Below are 25,260 nucleotides of genomic sequence, written 5' to 3'. Positions count from 1 at the left end.
AATGTAAGATGTTCATGTTTATGTTCAATGTAATAATGTTCCACGATTATTGAGGCTTAAAAAATGGTTTAGTGTGTGTGTGTGTGTGTGTGTGTGTGTGTGTGTGTGTGTGTTTGAGAGAGAGAGAGAGAGAGAGAGAGAGAGAGAGAGAGAGAGAGAGATGTGTGAGGGCGCCGGTAGAGACCAGACTAGGGCTTGGTGTCCCCTGGAGCAGAGAGAATCGGTTTGGTTGCAAGGTCCTGGCACTGGGTGCTGGGATCTCTCAGCCTGCGAGCCATCTCTCCAGTCCAAGGCTGTGCTTTTGTTTTAACATAGTTTTTTTTTTTTTTAAGTTCGGCCTTGTAGACTGACTCTCTCAATACAAACACTGAGACTTAGCTTTCTTCCCATCCTCAGGAGCTCAATTTGGCCGACCAAGCCCCCGCAGGGTGTCCTGCTGTCATCCTCTTTGGATCTTAGTGGCCCACCTCTGAGACAGAGCCACAGGGAGGCAGAGCGTCCGCGGGCTCTGTTGGTCTGGCCTTGGCACTCTGTGCTCTACACCGGGAGTCGGGGCGGAGCTGTAAGCCTGGCCCCGCCCTTGGGCCTCGTTATCTCCGTTTCCGCGTCAGGCTGGGTGAACTTGGCAAGCCCTCCAGGCGGCGGATGGGGAACACTTTGTGCCCAGCGCCCGCCCGCTGGGCCCTCCTCCTTCCCGCCGGCGCCTCAGGGCTTGGACGCCTGCGCTGTCCCTAGGTCTGGGGTCTTTGGAACCCGAGTACCTCGCACCTGGACCGCAGCTCCGCACTCCCACGCTTTGTCCCCCGTGTCGTCACCGGTATCTTGGTCTACAGGCGTCCAAAGGTGTGGACACCGCGCGTGGTCCAGAGGGTCGTATAGATGCCGTGCCCCATTTTAAAACAAAGCTCAATTATAAGCGCGCAGCGGCCTGTTTATTCCAGCCCGGTCTCAGATCCCCGAGGGCTGCTGTCAAATAGCACCCCGAGGAAGCTCCATCCCACAAAAAGAACAGGGCTCAGAGCCAAGTGACCGGTTCGAGACCTTCAGCTGGTTCAGGTGCAGACCGCAAGAGCCCACAGGATCGTCAGGGTGGGGAGGGAGAGGGTGGAGGACTCAGTCTCCCATTCGGTGTAATGGGACGCACTGCATGGCTGGGGGCTGTACTCCATGCGCTGAAGGCGACAGGGATAATGCCTCTGCCTCCGGGACCCCCATCTTCCCACGGTCCCCGCTCCCCGCCGGCCAAGGCTGCGCGCACTGCGCTGGCTCTAAAGTGCGTCACGGACCGCACCGGCCGCGCTGCTCCACCGGCCTGGGTGAGGCTGGCGCCGGGCCAGCGCAGGCTGGGCCAGCAGCGCCTGGGCCATCACCCCGCCTAGAGACTCGGGCGCAGAAAGCGCTCAAGTTGCGCAGCACCGGGATCGTAGCCGGGGACGCTCCCCGCTAGGGGCTCGCCACCCCCGATCGGCCTCGGCAACCCTCTGGGGCACGAGGTGACACCCCCTAGGTTCCTTAGGCGCGCAGAGCCCCCGAGATCTCTTCAGGATCGACTACGCGGCGGCCTCCCCCGGCTCCTTGCCCCGCCCCGGGTCTCCGCCCCCTCCCCTTGGCTAGGGATCCTAGGGGACCCCGGCGGGCCTAAGCTGCCGGCGGGCGGGGGGGCGCGAGCGCTGGCCACCGACTCTCCCCGCCATGTGACGTGGTCCTCCTGCCTGCGATCCCAGTGCCAGCGCCCGCGCCCTGCCGCGCTGAGCATCATGCTCCTGCCGGGACATCCGCGCCCGCCGCCCGCGCCCCAACCCGCGCAGAATCCCGGCCTCCGCAGGCAGGTAGAGCCTCCAGGGCAGCTCCTGAGTCTCTTCTACTGCACGGTCCTGGTGTGCTCCAAAGAGACCTCGGCGCTCACCGACTTCTCTGGTAAGAGCTCCCTTGCTTGCCTGGAGCCCGCGTTCCTCTCGCTGTCGCCCAGGTGAGGCATAGACTGGGGGCCGACTCTGCAGGGGGCACGACCTGGTTGGATTAAAGTTGAAGGGTACTCCCTGGCACTTTTCTTGCCTGGTGGGAGCCCTTGGTGGTAGCAGGGGAACCATCTTTTCCTAACGATGAACCTGTAAGATTTTTCGAGTTGTTTGTGGTGCTCTTGACCTTTGTTAGTTTTCTGGACATCAGCGGCTTGGCCCCGACCTTCATCTGTTCACTAGAGGATCCCTAAATTGAGCCCCGTACCACGCCCTGGAAGACAACCGTGTTCTGGGCGAACAGTTGCGCTTGGCTGGCCACCCACACGATAAGGGTGCGTCCCAGCCAGACTCCAGGGTACCCATGTAAGGAGACTAGTCCAGGGCACGCTGGACCTGAAGTCCAAGACAGTCCCTAGGGAAGGAGCCTGGGAAGATGGGAGGTCAGGTGGAGATGCCTTGAGAGACTTACAGGAGCAGAAAATACTCAAAGGCATGACTTTGACTTTACAGCAAAAGGTGCCCACACCCCTCACGCGCCACGAGCCCCCCCCCCGCCCGACTTCTTCCTGCCAATCAAAGATCAATGCTTTTCTTTGGCGAACTCCAACCTATCTTAGCGAGCTGTGAGGCCGCAGGGGGCAGGTGGTGGTGATGGTTTTTAGAAGGTGACAAGTGTCTTTACAGCTGTAACAGCCGCGTCTGCACTCTCCATCTGCTCAGCAGCTTTCTCTATCACTGCCAGGACGCATCTCTGTGACTCTTACTCCCCTTTATCTCGGGACCTTCTGCCCAGCCCAGGCTGAGGACAGAGTCTAACAGGCCCCTTGCTACAGGATTGTTGTTGTTTTCCTTTTCAGTATAATCGTGGTAAACAGAGTCACCCCTCCGTTCTGCTTGTGGGACCGGCTACCAGGCAAAGAAACTGGAAGAGCAGACTTGAGCTGGGTTTCTGGTTTGCTTACAGAGAATGTCATTCATTGTGAGCCCAGAGCCCTGAGGTCAGAGGTTCTTTGCTTAGAATATTTAATATCAAGGCAGTGTTCCTGCCTGGCCAAGGAAGCCAAGATATGCCTGTTTGGCAGGCAAACCCAGGCCCTTTAAAAAAAAAAAAAAAAAAAAGCCAGCCACAGAGAATCAAAACTCTGGTAAATGTGAGGGGGAAATTCATCAAGTTTTTTTTGGGGGGTGGGGGTTGTTGTTTGTTTTTCGTTTTTAATTTTCAAGTACTATTGACATTTTTCTTTTTCTGTAACGGAACTTTCTTGACTTCCAGAAACTTTCTGTATTTGCTCATTTCAGCTATCGTGAGCAGCTCTGAGTTTTTAGCCACTGCCTTGCCCTGTTTATTGGAAGGAAAGAATTAAAAGCTGGAAAGAAAGCTCCACCTCCCATGGTGACATCATTGCAATGAACAAATATTGCTTTAGGCAAATTGCAATGAAACTTCCCCCAATCCCCAGGTGATAGACTTTTAGAGTTTGTTTCTTGAAGAAAGCAGTTGCAGTATTAACCATGTAGGTTATCATACAAGTCTGGAAATTAACTGTGCACAGCAACGACATACAGTAGATCTCAGCTATAAACAGGGAGGTGACGTCCTGCGGGGAGCAGGTGCTTGCATGTTGGTTCTTAACTAACAGGGATAATGGATGGCTTTTCCTGCTGCTTCCTCCAGATCTGGGGTTTCTAACTCCCAGAGTCAGCAGCAGGTGGTGGCATTGCCAAGTCTCTTTGTCTTCCCTCTTTGCTGTCTAGGGACTGTAAAGGAACACGGGGCCCTGTCTTCCCAAACCATAGGCACTCTCAGGTGTAAAACCAAGTTCTAATTTTGTGGCATGGGGAAAACTCCGAAAAGTCTCAGAGAGAAAGGAAGGTGAAGCCTTCCAATGTTGACCGGTTTAGCATTAAATCGAAGCAAACCTCCAATCACATAATAGAGGGAAAATCCCGAGCTCACAAATGGACAGTTTGGGCATCCAGTTGAGTGTGTTGGCCTCACTGATTGATTTCCTGTGGCCTCAAAGGGTACTGCCTGCTTTCCTGGGGACAGGCAGGCCTCTTCCCTTTTATGAGTTTGGCAAGTGTGTAGGAGAACAGAAATAGTGGGCTCTCCCCTGTGGAGCTGTACCACAATAGCCCAGGGCCAGGGAGCTTGTTGGACAATATAGACACTTGTTTTCTACATAAGGGAAACATCAAAAAGGTGTGGAGGAGAGAGGGAGTTCAGGACCCCGTGGCCTTGTGAAGAAGAACAGAGGATAGGTCCATGTGAAACAAAGTCCCAGAATGCTGTGGGCCCCCATCGGAGTGCCCCTGTCAGAGTCCTACAGTGTCCCTGCAATTCCAGAGCACTACTTAATGTCTCTCTCCCCCCCCCCCAGCCTTTGCAGCACTTTCCCAGGCTATTGCCTGAGGCCTTCAGCTGGTGCCATTTTTCCTGGGTCATTGATTTTTTTTTTTCTTTTTTCTTTTTGGCCTGGAGATTCTAGCATTAGATCTCTTAATAATCGGAAGGCTGCATGGTGGCCCGGGCTAACCATCCCCAAGCCTGCTGAGGCCCAGGCTCCCTGATACTCTCTTCTCTCTGAAGACTGTGGGCTTCCAGGTTGTGGTGGACACTGAAAAGCTACCAACACTGCATTAAAAATGTGTCCCGGGGCAGACAAGATGGTCAGTGGGTAAAGGCGCTCCTCACCAAGCCTGATGCCCTGAGTTTGATATCCAGACCCACACAGTTGAAGGAGAGCGCACGCCCCTAATCCTAAGACACAGGCAGAAGCAGGCAGATCTCTGAGTTCAAGGCCAGCCTGGACTACAGAGCGAGTTTCAGGACAGCCAGGCTACACAGAGAAACCCTGTCTTGAAAAACAAAAACAAACAAAGAGAACAGTGGCTACTCTGTCACAGGACTGGGGCTCAGTTTCCAGCCCCGTATGTTACAGCCCCAGTTACAGGGCTTCCAATGCACTCTGTCACAGGACTGGGGCTCAGTTTCCAGCCCCGTATGTTACAGCCCCAGTTACAGGGCTTCCAATGCACGCTTCTAGTCTCCTCAAGAGTCAGGCATGCATCTGGTACAGGTACATGCAAGCAAGCAAACACATATATGCATAACTTTTAAAAAATCCTTTCTAAAGCTCTTAAACAAAAATATAAGCTAAAATACATCTTTAAAGAAACAGTTTGAGAGGTTGGGCCTTTAAGATTAACATTTGGCCACTGTCATTGGCTTGTAGGCAAATGACTTCTCACCTAAATGTCCTGTGTCTGCCTGTGTCCTCATATCCTTCTAAGGCCACCAATCAGATTGGGTCAGGGCCCACATGAATGCCTTTATCTTAACGTAACCACCCGTTTTCACGTGAATCTGGGTGACACACAAATCCATCTGTACCATAGGTCATCTGCAACCCAACACATAGACCTTCTTGGAAGCGCCATGTTCCACTGGCCAGAATTTCAGGATGTAATACAGTGGATATTAGAGATCGAGTTCTGAAAAGGGGACAAGGTGCACATAGTTAACCTGGGAATTATTATCACTTAAAAACTTTGGCATGAAAAGCCAGCTCATGCCAGAAGAAAAACAAACTGGATGTCTGAAGTTGTCTGGCTCTCGTGGAGGAAGAGAGGACGAAGGAGGGTCTCAAACGCTCTGTCTGTTTCCATGGAAAGCAGCTGCATCTGAAAAAGGCTCCGCCAGCCCCTTCTGCAGTAAAGAGATGTCTCAGCTCACAAGTGTGCTGTTATTGATGGCTGTGGTCTCCCGGGTGCTCTACTGGAAAGGGCAGCCTAGCAGCCATCCCGGGGAAAAGATAGCAAGAGGGAATGGAATTAATTGAGTTCAATGTCATTTGATTTCAGCCCTGTAGCAGCCCCCGGGTGAGTATTAGCCTCATTTACAAACAAGAACCTGGCCTTGGGTAGGGCAAGTAACCTGCTCAAAATGTCCCAGCTAGCAGAACAAGAGCTACCCCAACATTGAGCCGGGGCTGGCCTAGGAGACTTGGCCTTTGATGGTGTCAAGGAACAGGACAACAAAAATGTGTCTACAATTTGCCTAGGCTTTCTAGATAGTTGCTGGAGTGACCACTGCTGTCTTAGGTGTCCACTGAGGAGAAACAGCTTCCCATCACAGAGGCTGAAAAGAGACTGTAGCTGTGGGAGATGCACACAATTGTTCTGGTCCTCTCCCAGTATCTCCTGAGGAGTGCAAGGACCCCCATGGACATCAAACGCTCCTTTCTTTTTTTTTCCTTTTCCTTTTTCTTTTTTTCAATACAGAGTTTCTCTGTGTAGCTTTGTAGACTAGGCTGGCCTCGAACTCACAGAGATCCACCTACTTCTGCCTACTGAGTGCTGGGATTAAAGGTGTGCGACACCATCGCTGGGTTCAAATGCTCCTTTCTATAATGCCATATCGTCTGGATATAAATTACACAGTTCCTGTTGTGGGCTTTCAGCCATTGTGTACCATCCCCAAGCAGCCTAAGCTCTACTCAGGCAATGGTTTATATTGTTATGAGCATCGTCACAGAAAAATGAACCTGTACCCACACAGAACAGGCACAAGCTGTGTGTGCATGTGCATGTGGTTTTAAGGAAGATTCTCATGTAGCTAACTTGCCTCAAACTCGCTACGTAGCTATCTGAGAATGTCATCTAACTCCTTCCTTATGTTCTGTCTTTGCCTCCTGAGTGCCAGGATTACCAGGCAACACCACCAGAACCAGCTTCAGGTGTGCACACATGTAATCAAAGGCCAGACACTGTGGCACATGCCATTAGTCCTAGCACTCAGAAGCAGAGGCAGGCAGACCTCTTTGATTTGAAGTCAGCCTGGCCTACATAGTGTGTTGTAGGCCAGCCAGAGCTCTATTACAAATAATCAAACAAATTGTTGGATCTGCAGTGTATGGGATCCTTCTGCATTTCCCATGCATATGGAGGGCAGGTCATATTTGCTGCTCTGTTCTGGAAAAAGGACGTTTTTTGTTTATAATTGGCATTTACAGCAACAGCTTAACAGTGGATAACTTACAGCTAAATACACACATATTTGAGGTATGTTCTCAAAGTGTGTTGAGGTCACTGGTCCCCCCTACCCCCTGAATCCTGTTGGCTTAGTTCTTTAGCATTCTTGAAAAGGCACCAGTTGAAGGCTAATAAGACATCTGCTCCCTGACCCCAGCCTATCCCTTACTGCTGGCTTTGCCTAATTCTTGCCCACTGTCAGGATTTGAACCCAGAACTCATCAAGTTTCAGAAGTCCATACACTTATCATTTTGCTTAGGAATGGCTCAAGAATGTAGGGCAAAAGTTCTTTAAACTTTTATGAGTGGCTGTTACTGTTTAAATGAGGCTGGTGTGTCTGTGTCTTTTGGTAAGGAAGTCATTTGCTTAAGAGCATAGATCACGGAGTCACAAAGATTGTTAAGAGTGTGGCACTACAAGAAGATGCCCGGACAGGAGAGACTGGCCCAGTGATCCTCTCCTTAGAAGGGGAGCCAGTTAGTTGCTGGTCCCTAGATGTGGACATCTCACCTTGCGCAGGCAATGACCCAGCTCCTCTCTTGGCTTCCCTCAGCACAAGTGAGCAACACTGATGAGTTAAGAGCACCTTTGGTTTTTCACATGAGAAGCAAATCAGAAACCTCTATTTTGGATGCTATCCCAAGAGTTTCCTGTTCACAGTTCATTTACTCCTCATGACTTTCAGCTTAATAGGAAGTTATGGAATGTTTAAGAATTTTAATCTAGGCAGCTTTCTAATATCAAGGGAAGGAAATAATATAAATAAATTGCGAGTGGTTTAGAGTAATTCCACCTTTGTAATGTCTATTGCTTATTTTACCAGAGCCTAACTTTTCCCAGGACTTACATGAATTTCTTATTCCATGTCCTACCTGGAGACAATAAACACATAGATGTTCACTACAAGGAAATACCAGCAACACAGGCCACTCAAGCTTCATATGAACACACACACACACACACACACACACACACACACACACCCACACACACCACACACACACACACACACACCACACACACACACACACACACACACACACACACACACACACACACACACACACACACACACACACACACCACACACACACACACACACACACACACACACACACACACACACACACACACACACACACACACACACACACACACACACACACACACACACACACACACACCACACACCACACACACACACACACACACCACACACACACAGACACACACCACATACACACACACACACAGACACACACACACACACACACACACACACACACACACTCACACACACACACACACACCACACACACTCACACCACATACACACACACATACACATCACACTTTAATTGAAAGATTCATATAGGTGGAATTTTGCTGATTATGAACTACTGAAAACATTATAAAAGCAATACTCAGCAGTAGCAACAGAACTCTTAAGAAATGAGAGAGGGACTCCCCGAAATGAGAAAAGAACAAAGTCCACCAAGAAAAACAACATCCAAGTGAAGGAAGGCTAAATGTAGCTACTGACATAAAGACTACTTTGACTGAAATGAACATCTTTGTAGACAGGTCAATGAGTAGATTAGACACCGCCAAAGACAGAAACAGTAATGTGGAATAGCAGAGAAATTATTCAGGAGAAAGGATAAAGGCTTAGAAAAACCTATAGGAGATGGTAAGGAAATCTATAGGCATACAGGATGGAAAGCAAAGTACAAGTACACACACACACACACACACAGAGAGAGAGGGGGGGGGATTCTTCAGAGACAGAAAAAAGAGAAAGAGGCCACACTCATCATAGAGTCACAGAGCTGGTTTTCAGGAATTGTGGGAAGATTCTGTTTCAAGCATCTCAAGCGAGGTAATTCAGATTCCTCAAACCTGTAAAATACTAAAGACAAGCAAACAGAGGGAAACTCTTATCTACAAAGTCTCTCCATCAACAGCACAGGGAGACAGGCACAGGGAGATAAATCATTGTGTTTCCGAGGAAATGAAAATCCAAACAACCCTCAGCCTAGAGCTATGGATGTGTCAAACTCTTTACAAAGACGAGTCTGAAGGGAAGACACTTTTACCGTAGTAAATCTTCACTGAATGAACTACGACAGGCCGTTCTTCCAGGAGGACTGTAAGTCTGGAGTGCCCGAGAAAGAAACCACGACGAACACAGAAACAACTTCCAATTCCCTTCCCTCACATCCTTGCTTTGTCTTCACACCGAAGAGTGGTGTCTTGGTTACTGTTCTAGTGCTGAGAGGAGACACCATAGTCAAGGCAACGCATAAAAGGAAACATTTGATTGGGGGCTGGCTTATAGTTTCAGAGGGCTAGTCCGTAATCCTCATGGTGGGGAGCATAGTGGCGAAGGAGCTGAGAGCTTTACATCCTCAGGCAACAGGCAGAGGGGAGGGAAGAGGAGGGAGGGGGAGGGAGAGAGAGAGAGAGAGAGAGGTGCATGTCCTCTTGAAACCTCAAAGCCCACCCCACACTGTATATGGCTCTTCCAACAAGGCCCTACTTCCTAATCTTTCTCAAATAGTTTATCAACTGGGGTCTAAGCACGTGAACGTGAGCCCATGGGGGACATTGTCATTCAAATCACAAGTGGCATCTCTCCTCCCCCTTGTCCTTCTTTTTCTTCTTCCCTGACAAAGTCTCACAAAATATCTGTTGGCCTGGAACTCATTGTGCAGACTAGCCTGGCCTCACAGAAATCTGCCTGCCTCGGTCTCCCAAGTCCTGGAGTTCATGCATGCCAGGCAGGTACCTTGCCACCGAGTTGTCCCCAGTCCAGATGCCTTGTTCTTTTTGTCTGAATTCATGCGGCCATTTCTTGATCAGCTTGAGCTCCTCCACTGCTTACCAGCCTGAGACACGAGGTGAGCCTCAGTCCCAAGGGTACTCTGTGGGAGAGGAGAAGGAGCCATCTAAAGTCTCTCAGGCATCAGACGCCAGGTCAGATCCATGACTGCTATCATGAGTGCCTTAGTGGATTCCTGGATCATAAGCAAGGAGTCTGGAGGATAGACAATAGAATTGCCAGGCCATAGACTCTAATACTCAAGCCCAAATCTAGAACCAAGTGTTTATCACTGTGCCTACAGACCTGGCAGACAACTATGTACAGATTTGACGTTTTCATGTGTATCTGACTCAGGCTTCCTCCGACACCTGTAACCTTAGAGGACTCAGGCCCCAGCATTGAACTTTCTCTGCACTAACAAGTTAGAAGTTGAATGGTGCTTGGGCTAGTAGTTTCAACTCAACAGACAAGTTTTCTAAACACAGAGCAGCGTAAGTCCAGGCAACCAGGCAACATTGAAATTCACAACTCGGGCTGCTGAATCTGAACCATGTTTGCGAATGGTCTGATTTCATGTGTGCCTCGAATGTCCCATGAATACAAATAGCCTCATTTGGGGTTAGAGGAACCGAGAGGAAGAAATGGAAGAAAGATCTCCCAAACAAATCTCGAATTCGGATGAGTATAATGGAAGTGTAATCCTGTTTCGGGTCTGTCAGCATTCCTTTGATGATTTCCAATGAGTCCCCTTCCCCCGGCAATGTGGGGAATAATCTGGATAAAATAACCCTTTTTGTCTGCGAAGGCCTGTGTGATGCTTACTCGTGACAGCTGTCAGAGTAGTGTTTCAGAGTCTAAGGGGTGCTCACACCACGCCACAGAGCCGACTCCTTTCTTTCTCTTTACTTAGCAAACTTTTTTGTGTTTGGCCACTTGTAAAATTCTCAGGCTTGAAATCATAAATCATTATACTGTCCTAAGGAACAAGAGGCCTGTCACTGAGTCCCCACTCCCCTCCCCACTCTTGCCTGTTGGACAGAAGACAAGTGGGAATGAGAATGTGTGATCTTATCTAGACAGCTAATTTGTACAGCCACTGAGGGACCTACTTTAAGAAATGCAGATAATGTGGCAGCCCCTTCCCTTTAGGAAAAAAAGGGGGGAAATGCAAATTCAGGCTTCTGTGTCTCTTCTGGTCTCTTTGGTTGTGACACACCACTGGTAACACTGCTTTCCGTTTTCTGAGGCTTGGATGACTGAACACTTCTTCCCAAGCGTATGATCAAAACACTCTTGGGCATGTCAGACTGGAGGCAGAAGCCCCGTGCCCAGCCTTGGAAGGAGGAGCCATGCTGCAGGTGCCCTGGGTCTTGCGGCCTCTCTGATCTGTTTTACCACTTCCACGCTGGAGTTCAGCGCTCCTCCCGTTCTGATTTCGCCTTTTAGTTGAGCCACCGTTACATGGCTCTCCAAAGTGGTTTAAATAAGAAATGTCTCCCATAGACTCCTGTATCTGAGCACCTGGCCCCCGTTGGGGTGCTTGGGAGGTTTAGGAAGTAGTGTCCCTTGCTGGAGGAAGTACGTCACTGGAGGCGGGGCTTTGAGAGTTTATAACCTTGCCTCGCTTCTGGTCGCTGCCCTGCTTCAAGTTTGTGGTTGAACATGTGAGCGCTCAACCTGCTGCCACGCCTGCCAGTCGCTGCGAGCCTCCCTGCCATAACGGACTCTCTGGAACCTGAAGCCAAACTAAACGGTTTCTAACATAAGTTGCGTTTGGTCATGGTGTTTTACCACAGCAACCGAAAAATGACCAACACACCCCTTAAAAGCATAAACCAACCATCTCACGAGGCTGAAGGGCTCCCCTTGGCCAGTGCCTACCTACCCAGGGAAAGTGCGGCTCCCTCGAAGGGTTAATGAAAACCAGAATGGCTTTACATCTAGGTCACGTTTGGCAATGTCTGGAGGCTACTTTACAATTTTGAGGGGTGCCAGCAGAGCTGAGTCTGGTCACCTGAGGATGCTGCTAAGCGTCTTCCAGGGCACCAGGCAGCTGTGGCCATGAGCACTCGTCAGGCCCGTACTGAGGAAGAAGAGCCTGGACCAGCCCAGGAGAGGTGCCCCTGTCCCACTACCACCCTGTTGGAGCTTGGAGAAATGAAAACACTTAAGTTGTTTTCACACTGTTTACTTATTTGTGTGTGTGAGCACACGTGTGTGCTATGCATGAGAAGGTCAGAGGATAGTTTATGGGAACTGTGATCTTTCTACCTTGTGGGTCCTGGGGATTGAACTCAAGTCGTCAGACTTGGTTCAGGTGCCTTTGTCTGCTAAGCCATTTCTCCAGACCTTGAAACACTTTAACCAAGAGTTCCAAGACACTGACCGCTCATGTCCTAAAGCCCAGTTTGTTTTCTCAGACCAGGGCACTCTTCAGTTCCTCCAAAGTGTGTGGGGCATGGGGGGGCGGTGAAAACCCTTCTGTTAAGGTGATGCCCCACTCTGTCCGGGGGCTTTTACTCAGTCCCCCTCCCACTTCCTTGCCTCTAAGGGACTGGCTTGTGTCTTTGGACCCTTTTGCCTCTTCATTTCAAGCTCAGTCGTTTGCTGCCAGCAGGAGCCAGCGTCCAGGCTTGATGTCTCTGCTTGCTTGAAGCATGAGCAGGGGCGGGCTTTCAACACACCTCGGTTATCTCAAAATCTCAGCAAACAATGGCATGCAGGGTTCAGTGTGACCTGAATCTTACAAGGGTCATACAGACCCAGTGGAGATCTGCTTTCCCTGGAATCTCCTTGTGGGATTCCTCCCCTCTTCCCTGCAACCCTCCCCCTGTCTCTCTGCCGACCACTCCACCCAGCTCTACACGCCCACATGCGGACAGCCCCTGGCACTCACACAGACACATCGGTTTTAGGCAGCAGTGTCTTCCTTGTGCTGCCTGTCACATACTTACTAGGCCACAGTGGAGCTCACGTGGCCTGGAGCTAAGTGACACTGCAGGGCCCACCACGAGGAGAGGTGAACCCACCACCACCTCCCACCCAGAGGCTACAAGGCCTCAGGATGCTTCCCACTTTCAGACCGAGCTCACTCCTGTCACCTCTTTTGTAGACAAGTCACACCGCTACTCAAAACATTTCCTTCTCTCAGATGTGGAAAATCTACTATTGTTTCCAGGAGAGCAAGTAGGGGCGCTGGCAGGAACGGGTGTGCAGTATTTAAGCAGCTTCATGACTCAGTCCATCTGAATTTCCAAGCATTTTAAGAGCTTTGTCCAAAAAGAAAATGAAAAAAAAAAAGAAGAAGAAGAAGAAGAAAAAGGCCTATTGTATGGTTTTTGGCACTGAAGAAAATAGCAAGCCTGTCAGAACTCTGTTTCAGATTTGATTTTCAAGTGGGTGACGTAAGAACCATGTCCTACGGTGAGGGCTTTGCTAATTTTCTCATTCCTGTTCATTCAGGGGCTCTGGAGCTTAAGCTTTCAGAGCCAACTCGTGTTGACACTGAAGCATCTCTTCTTGCGATTCCCTCTTAATAAAAAATGCATCCTGTCCTGAGGCGAAGATTAGGATGCCTTTTCGACGAGTGTGGCTTATTGAATAAAAAGAAAAACAATTTGAGTACTATCCAATATATATTTTATTTATTGTATACAGTGTAGTTCCTTCTCAGCCACCTTCCTCAGACCCCGGACTCTCTGGTACTCACGTGCCCTCTGTAACGTGCCACAGGCTTAGCAAGTGCCCTGCACACATCTCCCGCTCACTTCCAGAGTGCTTAAGACGGAGCACAGTGGAACGCTATGCAAACAGCTGACATGCTGTATTATTTATGAGCCAATGACAAGAAAATCAGTCTGTAATATTCAGTACAGACACTATTTTCCCTCAAGTGTTTTCAGTGCACGGTTGGTTGAGCCCATGGGTGTGGGATCCATGGTTACAGAGGCTGGCTGCAATCATTTTCAGAGTGTCTTGTACAACTTTAGTTTTTCCCCCCTCAATGCCATTTGAGAGGGCAGGCCCAGACTATACTGAACTTCTCTGATGCCTTGTATATTCAGTGCTCACTTCTGGGCATGGATGTCATAAAAACCAGCAAGGAAAACCATGTGCTAAACACTCTGCCTTCCTTTTCTTCCCTGGATTTGTACAGTGAATGATAACTTTTTTCAACACACACACACATTCTATGAATACATACGTGGCCTCCCTCTGCTCTGTCTTTCCTGTTACTGTTATGTGCAGAGTGGAACATGACACTCAACCTCTGGGTCCTTCTGAACCATGATTAACTGGTGACACTCTGGCGGGGGAATCTTGTCACAGTGTGACCAACAATCTGTCCTCAGGATGGGGAGAACTGTCTGCTCATTTGAGTTCTCTGTCCAGTCCACACATCCCTAGCAAAGCAGCTGGCTTAGGCCCCTGAAGAAGGTTTTTGTTTTGTTTCTACAATAGGAACTGTGTGACACGGTAGAGTATGGAGAACCCATGACACACAAGGTCCGCTCTGGACCGATTCTCATATAAAATAAGGCCATGGACAAGATGACTTTCTGAAAACAGACACATACAGCCCTCCTGGCCCAGCTTATTTGCTGCGAGACGGGCCTGGCCGTAAGAAATGCCTCAGTTCATTGCTGCCATGTGAGCAGACAAAAATGAGAGAGAGAGAGACCTGTATCTTTAGAATATGTCAGTCGTGCTCTACAAACCAACCCGACAGCATTCCCTGGGTTCCCCAGAACCTGTGGCACTTTCTGGAATGTGACTCATTACTGCCAAAGAACCTGATGAAAGCCCACTCTGCTCCCCTGTGCCTTCACTACCCACGTGTTTTCTCTCTGAGAAGGTAAATTATTAGGTAGGGCTTGGGAAGACCAATGTACTAATTGAGAGCTTTACTTTAAAGAATGTTAAGTGTTTGTGATTCAGTCTCACAGACTGGAACAAAATTGCAGTGCTATATGGTAGGTTGCTCATCAGTATAATTGCTGTTATTATTATTATTATTCAGACAAGCAGTGAGAAATGAGCCCTGGCTGACTCTATCTTCACTTGAGTGGGCTGTGAGGAAGAATGAATCGTTAGGGAGGGCTGAGAGCCACAGGGGAATTCCACAGAACAGCCAGAGCCTGGGCTTATTTTATCACCAACCAAATCCTGTATCAAAACTGAAACTTAGGAGAACTATCACCAAGTAAATCACATGTTACAATGGAGCTGGCCAACAGAGATACAACATAGCCTGCATATGGGAAATTAAATATTATAGCGAACATGTTAGAGACAGTGAAAAAGGGAGGTGAAGTGAACATCCATAGTGAATGTCATTTAACTTTGTATAGTATGATACTATCATTTCAACATGAAGTGTGCACCTGTTCATGTACATTCCTATTCGTGGGGCACATACGTGGAGGTCAGAGGGTAATCTCAATGGTGGTCCTTGCCTCCCAAGGGTGTCTCTAGTTATTCGTGGCTCTGTCCACCGGGCTAGTTGGCCCATGAGCTTCTAGGAATTCTGTCTCTATACTATAGGACCTCTCACCACAGGGCGGCTGGGGTCATAGGTATGTGCTACCACTCTGGCTTTTACATGGCCACTTCTGGAGTTTATATTGGCTTCTGGGGACCCAAACTCTGGTCTTTATACTTCCCCAGCGTTGAACCATCACCCTGGCTCTAGTTCTGGAGTTTATATGGCTTCTGGGGACCCAAACTCTGGTCTTTATACTTTCCCAGTGTTGAGCCATCACCCTGGCTCTAGTTCTCATGTCTCTTTAGTCTTATTTTAAGCAAGAATGGTCTTTATCTTTCATCGCCCTGGCCTTTGCCAGTGTCCCCTGGAGTCTTGTGTGCTGATAGCTATTGACAACTATCACCCTGAAAGGAACAGTGTTTGAGTAGGGCTGGGGACAGATGATTGTAGAAGCTGCATCAAGAAGCATCACCAGCCATTTTCCCTCAGACTCTCACTTGCCTGGAACAGTCTTGATTTAGAATAGGCAAGCTTTAAAGAAGACAAGACATGAAGAAAGTTCCAGAACCCGAGGCTTCGAGCTGGGAGAGGGGGAGACAAAGGAGTCAGCCTTTGACTCTCTGTGGCTCCGTTGAGGGCTGTACTGTACCCACAGAGTTCATTCACTACGTACTTTAAATGATTTATTCATTACTTAATTTAGTCATTATGCATGTATGTGTATGTGGCAGCCAGAGGCCAACTTTGAACACTGTTCCTCAAGAGACATCCACTTTGTTTCTTGAGACAATATCTTTCACTGGGACCCAGGACTTTGGTTTTAGGATGTCTGGCCACGGAGCCTTCTGCCTCTGCTTCCCCAATGCTTGATGGAATTGTACGCACAGGCCGCCTTCCTGGCTACTCCAGTGTTTTATGTGGGCTTGGGTGACAAGCCCTTCAGCATCAGCCCCTCACCTCTCCTTTAAATGTCTTCAGTCCCCACCAGAACACAGCAGCTCCCTCTTTCTAAGCTTTGACTTACCTCACAGCCCCACCCACCTTATCCTCTGAGAATGACGGCTTCCGGCTTAGCCCCAGGGAAGATTTCTGTGAAGGTGATGTCCAGCTGGGCCCGGTCTGGTGAATGGTCTTGTTTCTACCTATTGCTCAGCCCCAGGTCAAATGCAAGTTCATGGTTTCCAAGAGCTTTTGAACTTGTCGACAGGAGGCAAAGAAGATCACCCCCACAGTTTGAACTAACTTTGAAGAGTAACTGATGGAACTTGGCTTTCCTTCTCTGTGTGCTGGCACAGGCTGAGGAAGGTGCAGTTTGATTCTGCACACTTGGCATCTCAGGCCTCCTGCTGGCCCCTGAGAGGCAACGGAGGAGGACCGGCTGGCCGGCCGTGAGGGATTTCCTTCTCTGCACATTGCTGTTGAGATGTCTGCCTGTGGTTGTCTTTCACAGCTTATCGGAATGTGTTTTTCCCCTTTTGGTGCTTCCTCTTCTTACTTCACCTGTTTACTTTCATCTGGGGCTCAAGAGCTCCCGGGAAAACATTGCTTGTTGTGGAGATTGTGACCACAATAGATCCAGGCTCCTGGCCTCTGGCTGTCCTTTGCTCGACTCTCCCACATACCTGTGAAGAAAGCAACTGAGCCATGGGGGTAACAGCCACAAAGAGGAACCCTTCCACAGAGCTGAGGCCGGCAGGCAGGGGGCTGTTAGGCACTGAATTGTGTCTCTACAAAGAGCCATGGACTCCTAAGCCCCAGGACAGCAGAATGCGGCCTTATTTGGAGCCTTGGCAAAGGTGATCATGTTAGAATGAGGTCACTGGCTGTGCCTTCCTCCATGACTGATGCCCTCACACAAAGGAAACTTGGACACAGTCATACATGCCATGTGAAGGTTGGAATTATACTACCATGAATCAAGGACCTTCTGGGAGACGGAAGAGAGGTCTAGAACTGACCCTTCCCTAGAGCCTAGAGCCAAAAGAACCGTGGCCCAAAAACACAGTCTTGGACTGCTGGTCTTTAGAAATGAGAATTGGTTCCTAATATTCTAAGCCAACCCATTTCTGGTACCTTTTTACAGCAGCTGGTGGCAGAGGGATTTAAAACTGCAGAGGTCTAGCACTTACATATAGCTGCTCATTTGATCTCTGGCCCTCTAAGATACGTGCTGTCCTTATTTGATTACTGACACCTGTGGTGCAAAGCTTGAACAGTCTGGCTGCGGTCACGTGATTCTGGTCAGCTCCGTAGTGCTGCTCTGCTGTCATCTTATTCCTCCACATCCTCCTGTCACCCCTGCCTCCTACACTTTCCTTTACTGAAGCCTTCGGCACTGTCCTGTCCCTTTCACATCTGCCTTCCTATGTGCTCACAGGAGCGATTCCCCATGGCTCAGTCATCACTAACATTCTGGTGACTCGAGAGACCCCTGCTTCATCATCCATCTCAGAGCCTGTGACCTTGGACCTCATGGAACATCCTACAGGCTCAGCCTAGGCAGGAAAGAATCGCAAAGCTTGGTCCCAAGCAAACAATATCACCAGCTTAAACCAGCAGCTGCTCTGCCCAAAGTTTTCTGTCTCTCTTATACCCAGATCCCCACCATCCCCTCCTGATTCTAGGGTTAAATTGCCATCTTTACACTCAGGATCAGCTGTGTAGTTTGTAGGGCACAGTGCAAAATTAAAATGCAAACTCCACGTTCCTAAGCCAGAGAAAGGGGACTACTTGTATTTTATTTTGTCATAGAACACACACACACACACACACACACACACACACACACACACACACACACACACAGTTTCACTATGTAGACCGGGCTGGCCTCAGACCTACAGAAATCCACCTCCTCTTCCTGAAGCTCACTGAGTAGATTAGTCTGCCTGGCCAGAGAGTCCCAGGGATACACCTGTCTCTGGCTCCCCAGTGCTGGGAATACATGTGCATGCTGCCATGCCTGCCTTCTTTATGTGGGTTCAGAGGCTCACACTCAAGCACTCATGTTTGTGAGACAAGCACTTTGCTCACCAAGCTATCTGTTTGGTCTTAAATCAAGTTTCCCTTCAGCTTGATTGATTTGTGCATGGCCCCTACTCGGCCCTCTCTCTCCCTTCCTCTGCTGAGCATTGGAGATAACCCTGAGCATGTCATTGAAACAGCCAGTTTTAAGGGCAGTGAGAGGTGATCAGTGATTCTTATTCAGAAATCCTGCTTCTGGGACCAAGTGAGGAGCCCTTTCAAGCTGGGGGTGGCCGGACCAGAAGCCAGAATTCATCAGAATCCTTGTCTACATGAGGTTTCTTGGACCTGCAGTCTCTGTCGGTCACACCATTGTTGTTTGTCTGATAGGAAGGCAGCGTGGCCTTGTTGACACCATTTGGGAATTGTGCACCAGAAAGGTCAAAGTTGTCTTTTCTCTTCCTATATCCAGAAAACCCCTGGGAATAGCTGAGTGCCTGGGCAAGTTCGCAGATGCCAAATCGGCCAGCAGTAGGGCTCACTGGGGGTAAACACCAGCAAAAGGATCTGGTGTCTAACTCATCCAGCCTGAAGGCATCCAGGAACCAAGGCCTGAAAACAAATTCCCCGGTGGTGATGGAGAGAGTAGACGTGGCAGGGGCTTAGGGGCAGGGGTGTTGGTGGCTCTGCTGTCACAGAACTAGGCAACAGGTGGAGAACAGTAAGCGTAGATGAGGGCAGCCAAGGGAGCTGGGTTCCAAGCAAGATGAGGGAAGTGCAGGGCTCTGGGGCCGCTCCCTGCCCCAGAGTCGGCTACTGGAGGAGGAGCTTAGAGCCGCTCTGGCGTGTGTGCCAGCGAATCAATTAAGGATGAATACAGAGCTCGAGGCCAGCCCGGCCTAATTACTGTGCAGGCGGCCGTATTTCTTTTCATTTGCTGACTACCAATCCGGCCTCCCGGTGTCTACGAAACACAAGGGGTGGTGGAGGTGGGGAGGAATGCAGTGGATTACCCAGCTTCTAAGAGGAAACCAGAGAACTGAAGGCTGGATGGCCTGCCCAAGTCTTCCCTTGAGCACAGTGGTGGCCATGCCAGACTCAGCCAATCATCTAAGTTGTACTGAGGTTCTGTCTTCCAGATGACACTGCTAAGATCAGATTCAAGCCTTAGGAACCATGGGTTGTTGGGTTTTGTGATCTGCTTAGGAACATGACCTTTCTGGTCAGGAGCACTGGAAACCTGCCCTGCCGTCTACATCTAAATTCTATCTTCAAGGTTATTAATTCTACTGTCATCCCCAAAGTGCAAAAAGAAAAAAAGAAATGCCTTCACTTACAGGAGACGCGATATTACTATATAGTTTTCCAATTAACTGGACGAAGGACAAAATACATGCCCTTAAGTCTTCCTTTCTGCCTTGATCGTCTTACCCACCCCAAGGGTGGACAGAAGGGAGAGGAGCTATCAGAACGGAGGGCTGTTTAGGGAGTGGGTGGGGAGACTGCACCTTCCTGTCCCCATGTCTGGGTATTAGGCCCTGCGGGTCCTGCTGATTGGTCGGTGACCCTGAGCCTTGTTTCTGAGAGCCTTTTGTTGAACACAGGGAAAGCAAGGCAGATTTGGCCAAGTCCAAGCAGAAAATGATCAAGGATAGATTTCATATCTGAGTTTTAAGTGCTGGTAAAAGTCGCATTAAGTTATCGAGTGCACTGCAAACCTGGCTTCCCCGCCAAGCGGCTCTGTAGTTTGGGGATTACTCTGCATCCCGAAGAAAAGAAAAAGTGTTTTGTTTAGATGCTGGGGGGAACTCGGGGATTGATCCAGTTTCTCTTAAACTAATCTAACCCAGATGGTGCTCACTGAATAACTTTCTGGGGTTGGTACCTGGTCACAAAACAAAGTGTTCATTTTATAGGGACTGAAGCCTTTGGTTGGAGCGGCACACAGGGCCTCCTACCAGACCTGTTTGGAATCAAATAGTGAGTGTAATCTAAAGATGTTCATTTCAACTAACAGAGAACAGGCAGGGCAATTGTTTGGGATAATAATTTAATTGATTGATTTGTATCCTCTCCCCTGCAACTCACAACCTTTCCTCTGGATTCATGGTTCCTGTGTCTGTGGGTTCAAATGGCACTAGATTGAAGAGACAAAACAAAAACAAAACAAAACAACAACACACCTGCATGCACACTGAGCACGCTCAGCACCTCCTGAATAAACACAGTATAGAAACCATGTAAGAAGCATTTTAGTTATGCATTATAGTCAGTGTCCAGAGCGATCCAGAGGTGAGTCCACGTATACTGCATGGCTTACACGAAGACATTATGTGTTTTTGTTTTTGTTTGTTGGCTTGGCTGTGGAGACAGGGTCTTGCTATGTATTTCTAACTCACTGGCTTTAAACGCACTCTGGGGCTCTGGCCATAGCAGTTGTGGCCAGTTTTCCCATCTCTCCACAGTTCCCTGCGGTTTCCTATAAGGAACTTGAGGTCTGAGGACTTTGGTATATGCACACCTTTCTAGAACCATTCTCCTGTGCATACCACACATACATGCAGCACGCTGTCAAGAGACGTCTGCAAGTCCTGAGGGCTCACGAGGACTCGTAGCCTGCAGCTCACCCAGCTCCAGCTCTGCTAGTCTTCCCTACCTGCTCCCTCACATTCATTCAAAAGTAACACAAACACACATAGACACACACACACACACACACACACACACACACAGACACACACTCACATACACACACACACATACACCACACACACACATACACACACTCACATACACATACACCACACACACACACACCACACACACACACACTCACATACACACATACCCACACCACACACACATACACACATATACCACACACACATACACACACACACACAGACACACCACACACACATACATACACACACACACACACCACACACACATACATACACAGACACACACACACCACACACACATACACCACACACACATACACACACACATACACACACAGACACACCACACACACATACATACACACACACACCACACACACATACATACATAGACACACACACACACACCACACACACATACACCACACACACATACATACACCACACACACATACATACACCACACACACATACAGACAGACACACCACACACACATACATACACACACACACACACACACACATACACCACACACACATACATACACCACACACACATACACACACAGACATACAGACACACCACACATACATACATACACACACACACACACACACACACATACACACACACTTCTAGGCACTAGACATACAGCCATAGACAAAACAAAGCATTCCAAAGGGGAAAAAAAACCAGACCAACCATATGTCCCCAGTAGTAATTACGGCAGAGTTGGGATCTGGACTCCACACAGATGAACACAGTCTATTTTGCACAATGACGTTGAATCCTCTATATGAGCAGCACATGCCCGTAACAGATGAGCCACCTCTCTAGCCTGCATCCCTATTTTAAAGTGATGCATAATTGTGCATGTGTGGATATCCATGAAGAAAACATTTACTTAAGACACAAGTTTCTACACGGGGAAGTATAGGGCTCAAAAGTCAGTGTGTCGGTGTCCAGAGAGACAGAAGAAGAAAGCCATGGAAGAATAAGAGCTCAGTGTTTGGGGGAAATGTGTGAAAGCCTCCAGGTGAAAGAAGGTGCAGCTGGATGTGGCATGGTGCACCCTCAATGATGCGAAACACTCATTGCTAAAGGCAGAAAAGCCATGGAACCAAGAGTTCCCAGCACATGGAAGCCAGTAATGGTTAGGATTATTTTTTCCATATTGAGACATTTGGGAATACTTGAATTTTGAGTGCTATTGAACAGCATATGGGGAAAGTTTATGTTTTATGCCTTTGGCAATAGGATTGTTTGGCTTTAAGACAACCAAGCAGTTTTATTGTCAAAGGGAATAGTTGTCGTGTTGAGAAAGGATGCCTGAGAACTGGACATTGGGCATTTGAAAAGCTCCTCTCTCTCTCTCTCTCTCTCTCTCTCTCTCTCTCTCTCTCTCTCTGTGTGTGTGTGTGTGTGTGTGTGTGTGTCTTTCTCTATGCATGTGTGTGTCTCTATCTTCTTGTACATATGTGTGTGTGTGTATGTCTCTGTCTCTCATTGTGTGTGTGCACGTATGTGCACCTTCTCAGCATACTTTAATTGCACGACATCATTCCCTGGTGAAGCTGAGCCTCTCCTCATCCCCAAGATGCTGTAGTCCTGAGTTCACACCAACCCCAATAGCAGTACATTTGGGGTGTTGGTTGGTCTTCCCTTCTTTGGGTCCCTCTTGATGGCAAATGAACCTTTCACTGTCCTTATCTTACTAGCTCATTTTTAAATACTGTAACCAAAATACCTCAGGCTGGCTGACCTCATACAGTAAAAAGTGTGAGATGGTTCATAGCTCCAGTCCAAGGTCAAAGGCCAACATCTGGTGCTGCTCTCCTTGCTAGAGGAATCTTGAGGCAGCACAGGGTATCCCATGTGCACATTTATCTGCAGGTCTCATTCTCTTCTTATGCAGCCTCCAGGATTGAATCATGGGGCACTGCTCTGATCACATTACCCAAGCTTAGCTACCAGCCTCTGAACACTGTACTCTGATTAAGTGTCTAACCTCTCAATCCCTCCAGACAATAATTAAATTTCCACCCGAACCCATGGGGGACACACACACAAACCCTGTGCAAACCATAGCCCTCATGCTCTCCCCAGGGAATGAAATGAATGTCCTCAGCTACCGAATCTGATGCTCTGCCAGCCTTCTTACCCCCTGTACACAGCTGTGAAGGAAGCTTTTTGCCTGCCAGGGAGGTGGGGTGGGGCTTCTAACACCCATAAGAACGCCAACTCAGGGCTCTAAACACACTCAACAAACATGAAAGAAAAACTACCTTTTTCCAGAAACGAACTTCAGTCATGCAGAGACACCTCCGGTGTGTGGGAATAGAGGGTGTGGTCTCTTATCTGAAGCATTCAGCGGAGGAGGGTGACACTTCAATTGTTTTCTTAAAGAGAAGAGAGGAAGACCAGGACGGAACAATTGAATTCCATTCTCTTTCCAGAACGGTTGTGAAATTGTCCTCTGGTGACTCTGGGGACTTTAGCACCTGGATGTGGGGCTGATGACTGATGGATTTGGCACAAGGGCAGCCTTAGTACCTGGAAAAAGTGTCTGGCTTCAAAAGAGAAAGAGGGAAGAAGAATTGATAGCCTGGTTGGCCTCTTGTAAACATGCATGTGATGCTCAATTTTAATTGTTAATTTGCACAATCTAGAATCACCTGGTGTCCTTGTTAGGCCTTCTATTGCTGTGATGAAACATTGTGAACAAAAAGCAAGCTGAGGAGGAAAGGGCTTGTTTGGTTTACACTTCCACATTGTATCCATCATGAAGGAAGTCAGGACAGGAACTAAAGCAGGGCCAGAACCCGGAGCTGATGCAGAGGCCAGGGAGGGGCGCTGCTTACTGGCTTGTTCTTCATGGTTTGCTCTGCCTGCTTCTTATACATCCAAGGACCTGCAGCCCAGGGATGGCACCGCCCACAATGAACCGTACCCTTCCCCATCAATCATTAATTAAGAGCATGCCCTACAGCTGGATCTTATGGAGGCATTTTCTCAACTGAGGCTCCCTCCTTCCAGATGACGCTAGCTTGTGTCAAGTTGACATAAGACTAGCCAGCACACCTGGGAAGAGAGTCTTACTAAGGGACTGTCTGGTCAGGTGAGCATGTGTAGCGTTTGTCTTGATGACATTAACTGATGGGGAGGATCCAGGCTGAGAGTGGGGTACCAATTTCTGGTTCAGGCCTTGGATTATACAGGAGTAGAGAAAAGCTGCCTAAGCAGGCTTTATGAAGACTGTGGATGTCACGTGACCCACGGCTTCAAGCTCCTGCTTCCTGTCTCTGCAGGCGATGGACTGGAACCTGGAACTGCAAGCTAAAGTAAATCCTTTCTCCCTGGAGCTCTTCTTCTTCTTCTTCTTCTTCTTCTTCTTCTTCTTCTTCTTCTTCTTCTTCTTCTTCTTCTTCTTCTTCTCCTCCTCCTCCTCCTCCTCTTTCTTCTCCTCCTTTTTAAAAATTAAATTAATTTTTTAACCATAGCAACAGAAAGGAAAGCTCAACAATTAAGAACATTTAGACATGACTTAGAGGGTGAGAGCGAGAAGGGGGAAGGAGGAAAACACAGGGAAAATGGAGGGAGGGCATCTGACTCTCCGGAGCTCAGCAGCAGCACCTCTGAACTATGAGAGCAGCCACTGGGCTGTCTACTTACCTCTAAGCTGTCTGAAGACCAGAGGGGTGAGCAGAGTTGCATGGAGAGAGGCTCTTCTGCATCCCACCAATGGGAACGCTATCTTAATTAGTGTTCTTCAAGACAGATGCTAACAGTAACCTCAGAGTTGTACAGCAGTTTATGATAAATAATAGATGTGTGTGCCATTATATCATTTGATTCTCACAACAAATCCTGGGCTGTCAGTCTTGAGAGGTGAGCACCTGTGGTGGTTTGAAAGAAAATAGCCCCCAAAGAGTGAGTCACTAATGGGAAGTGTGGCCTTGTTGGAGTAGGTGTGTCACTGCAGGGTGGGATTTGAGGTCTCATGTATGCTCAAGATACCTCCCAGTGTCTCAGTCCACTTCCTGTTACCTTCTGATCAAGATGTAGCCAGCATCATGTCTGCTTGCTTGCTGCCATGCTCCCGCCATGATGATAATGGACTGAACCTCTGAACTGTAAGTCAGCCCCAATGAAATGTTTTCCTTCATAAGAGTTGCCATGGAAGCCGGGCATTGGTGGCACACGCCTTTAATCCCAGCACTCAGGAGGCAGAGGCAGGTGGATCTCTGTGAGTTCGAGACCACCCTGGTCTACAAGAGCTAGTTCCAGGACAGCCTCCAAAGCCACA

General features: G+C 48.6%; 1 protein-coding gene across 3 annotated transcripts in view; it reads left to right on the top strand.

Moving 5' to 3' along the window:
* The first annotated feature begins 1,757 nt into the window (after window positions 1-1,757).
* The window catches only part of Eva1c (eva-1 homolog C), a 60,494-nt gene continuing 36,991 nt past the window's right edge, over window positions 1,758-25,260 (top strand). For all 3 annotated transcript variants that reach the window (XM_035443199.1, XM_035443198.1, XM_027415573.2), the window contains exon 1: window positions 1,758-1,917. In XM_035443199.1, the coding sequence (XP_035299090.1) occupies window positions 1,758-1,917 (160 nt within the window). The remainder of the gene's footprint in view (window positions 1,918-25,260) is intronic.

Source organism: Cricetulus griseus, chromosome 4 (genome assembly GCF_003668045.3).
Source record: "Cricetulus griseus strain 17A/GY chromosome 4, alternate assembly CriGri-PICRH-1.0, whole genome shotgun sequence".
Taxonomy (NCBI): Eukaryota; Metazoa; Chordata; class Mammalia; order Rodentia; family Cricetidae; genus Cricetulus; species Cricetulus griseus.
Note: the sequence above shows the minus strand (reverse complement) of the source record. Positions and strands in the feature narration are given on the sequence as shown.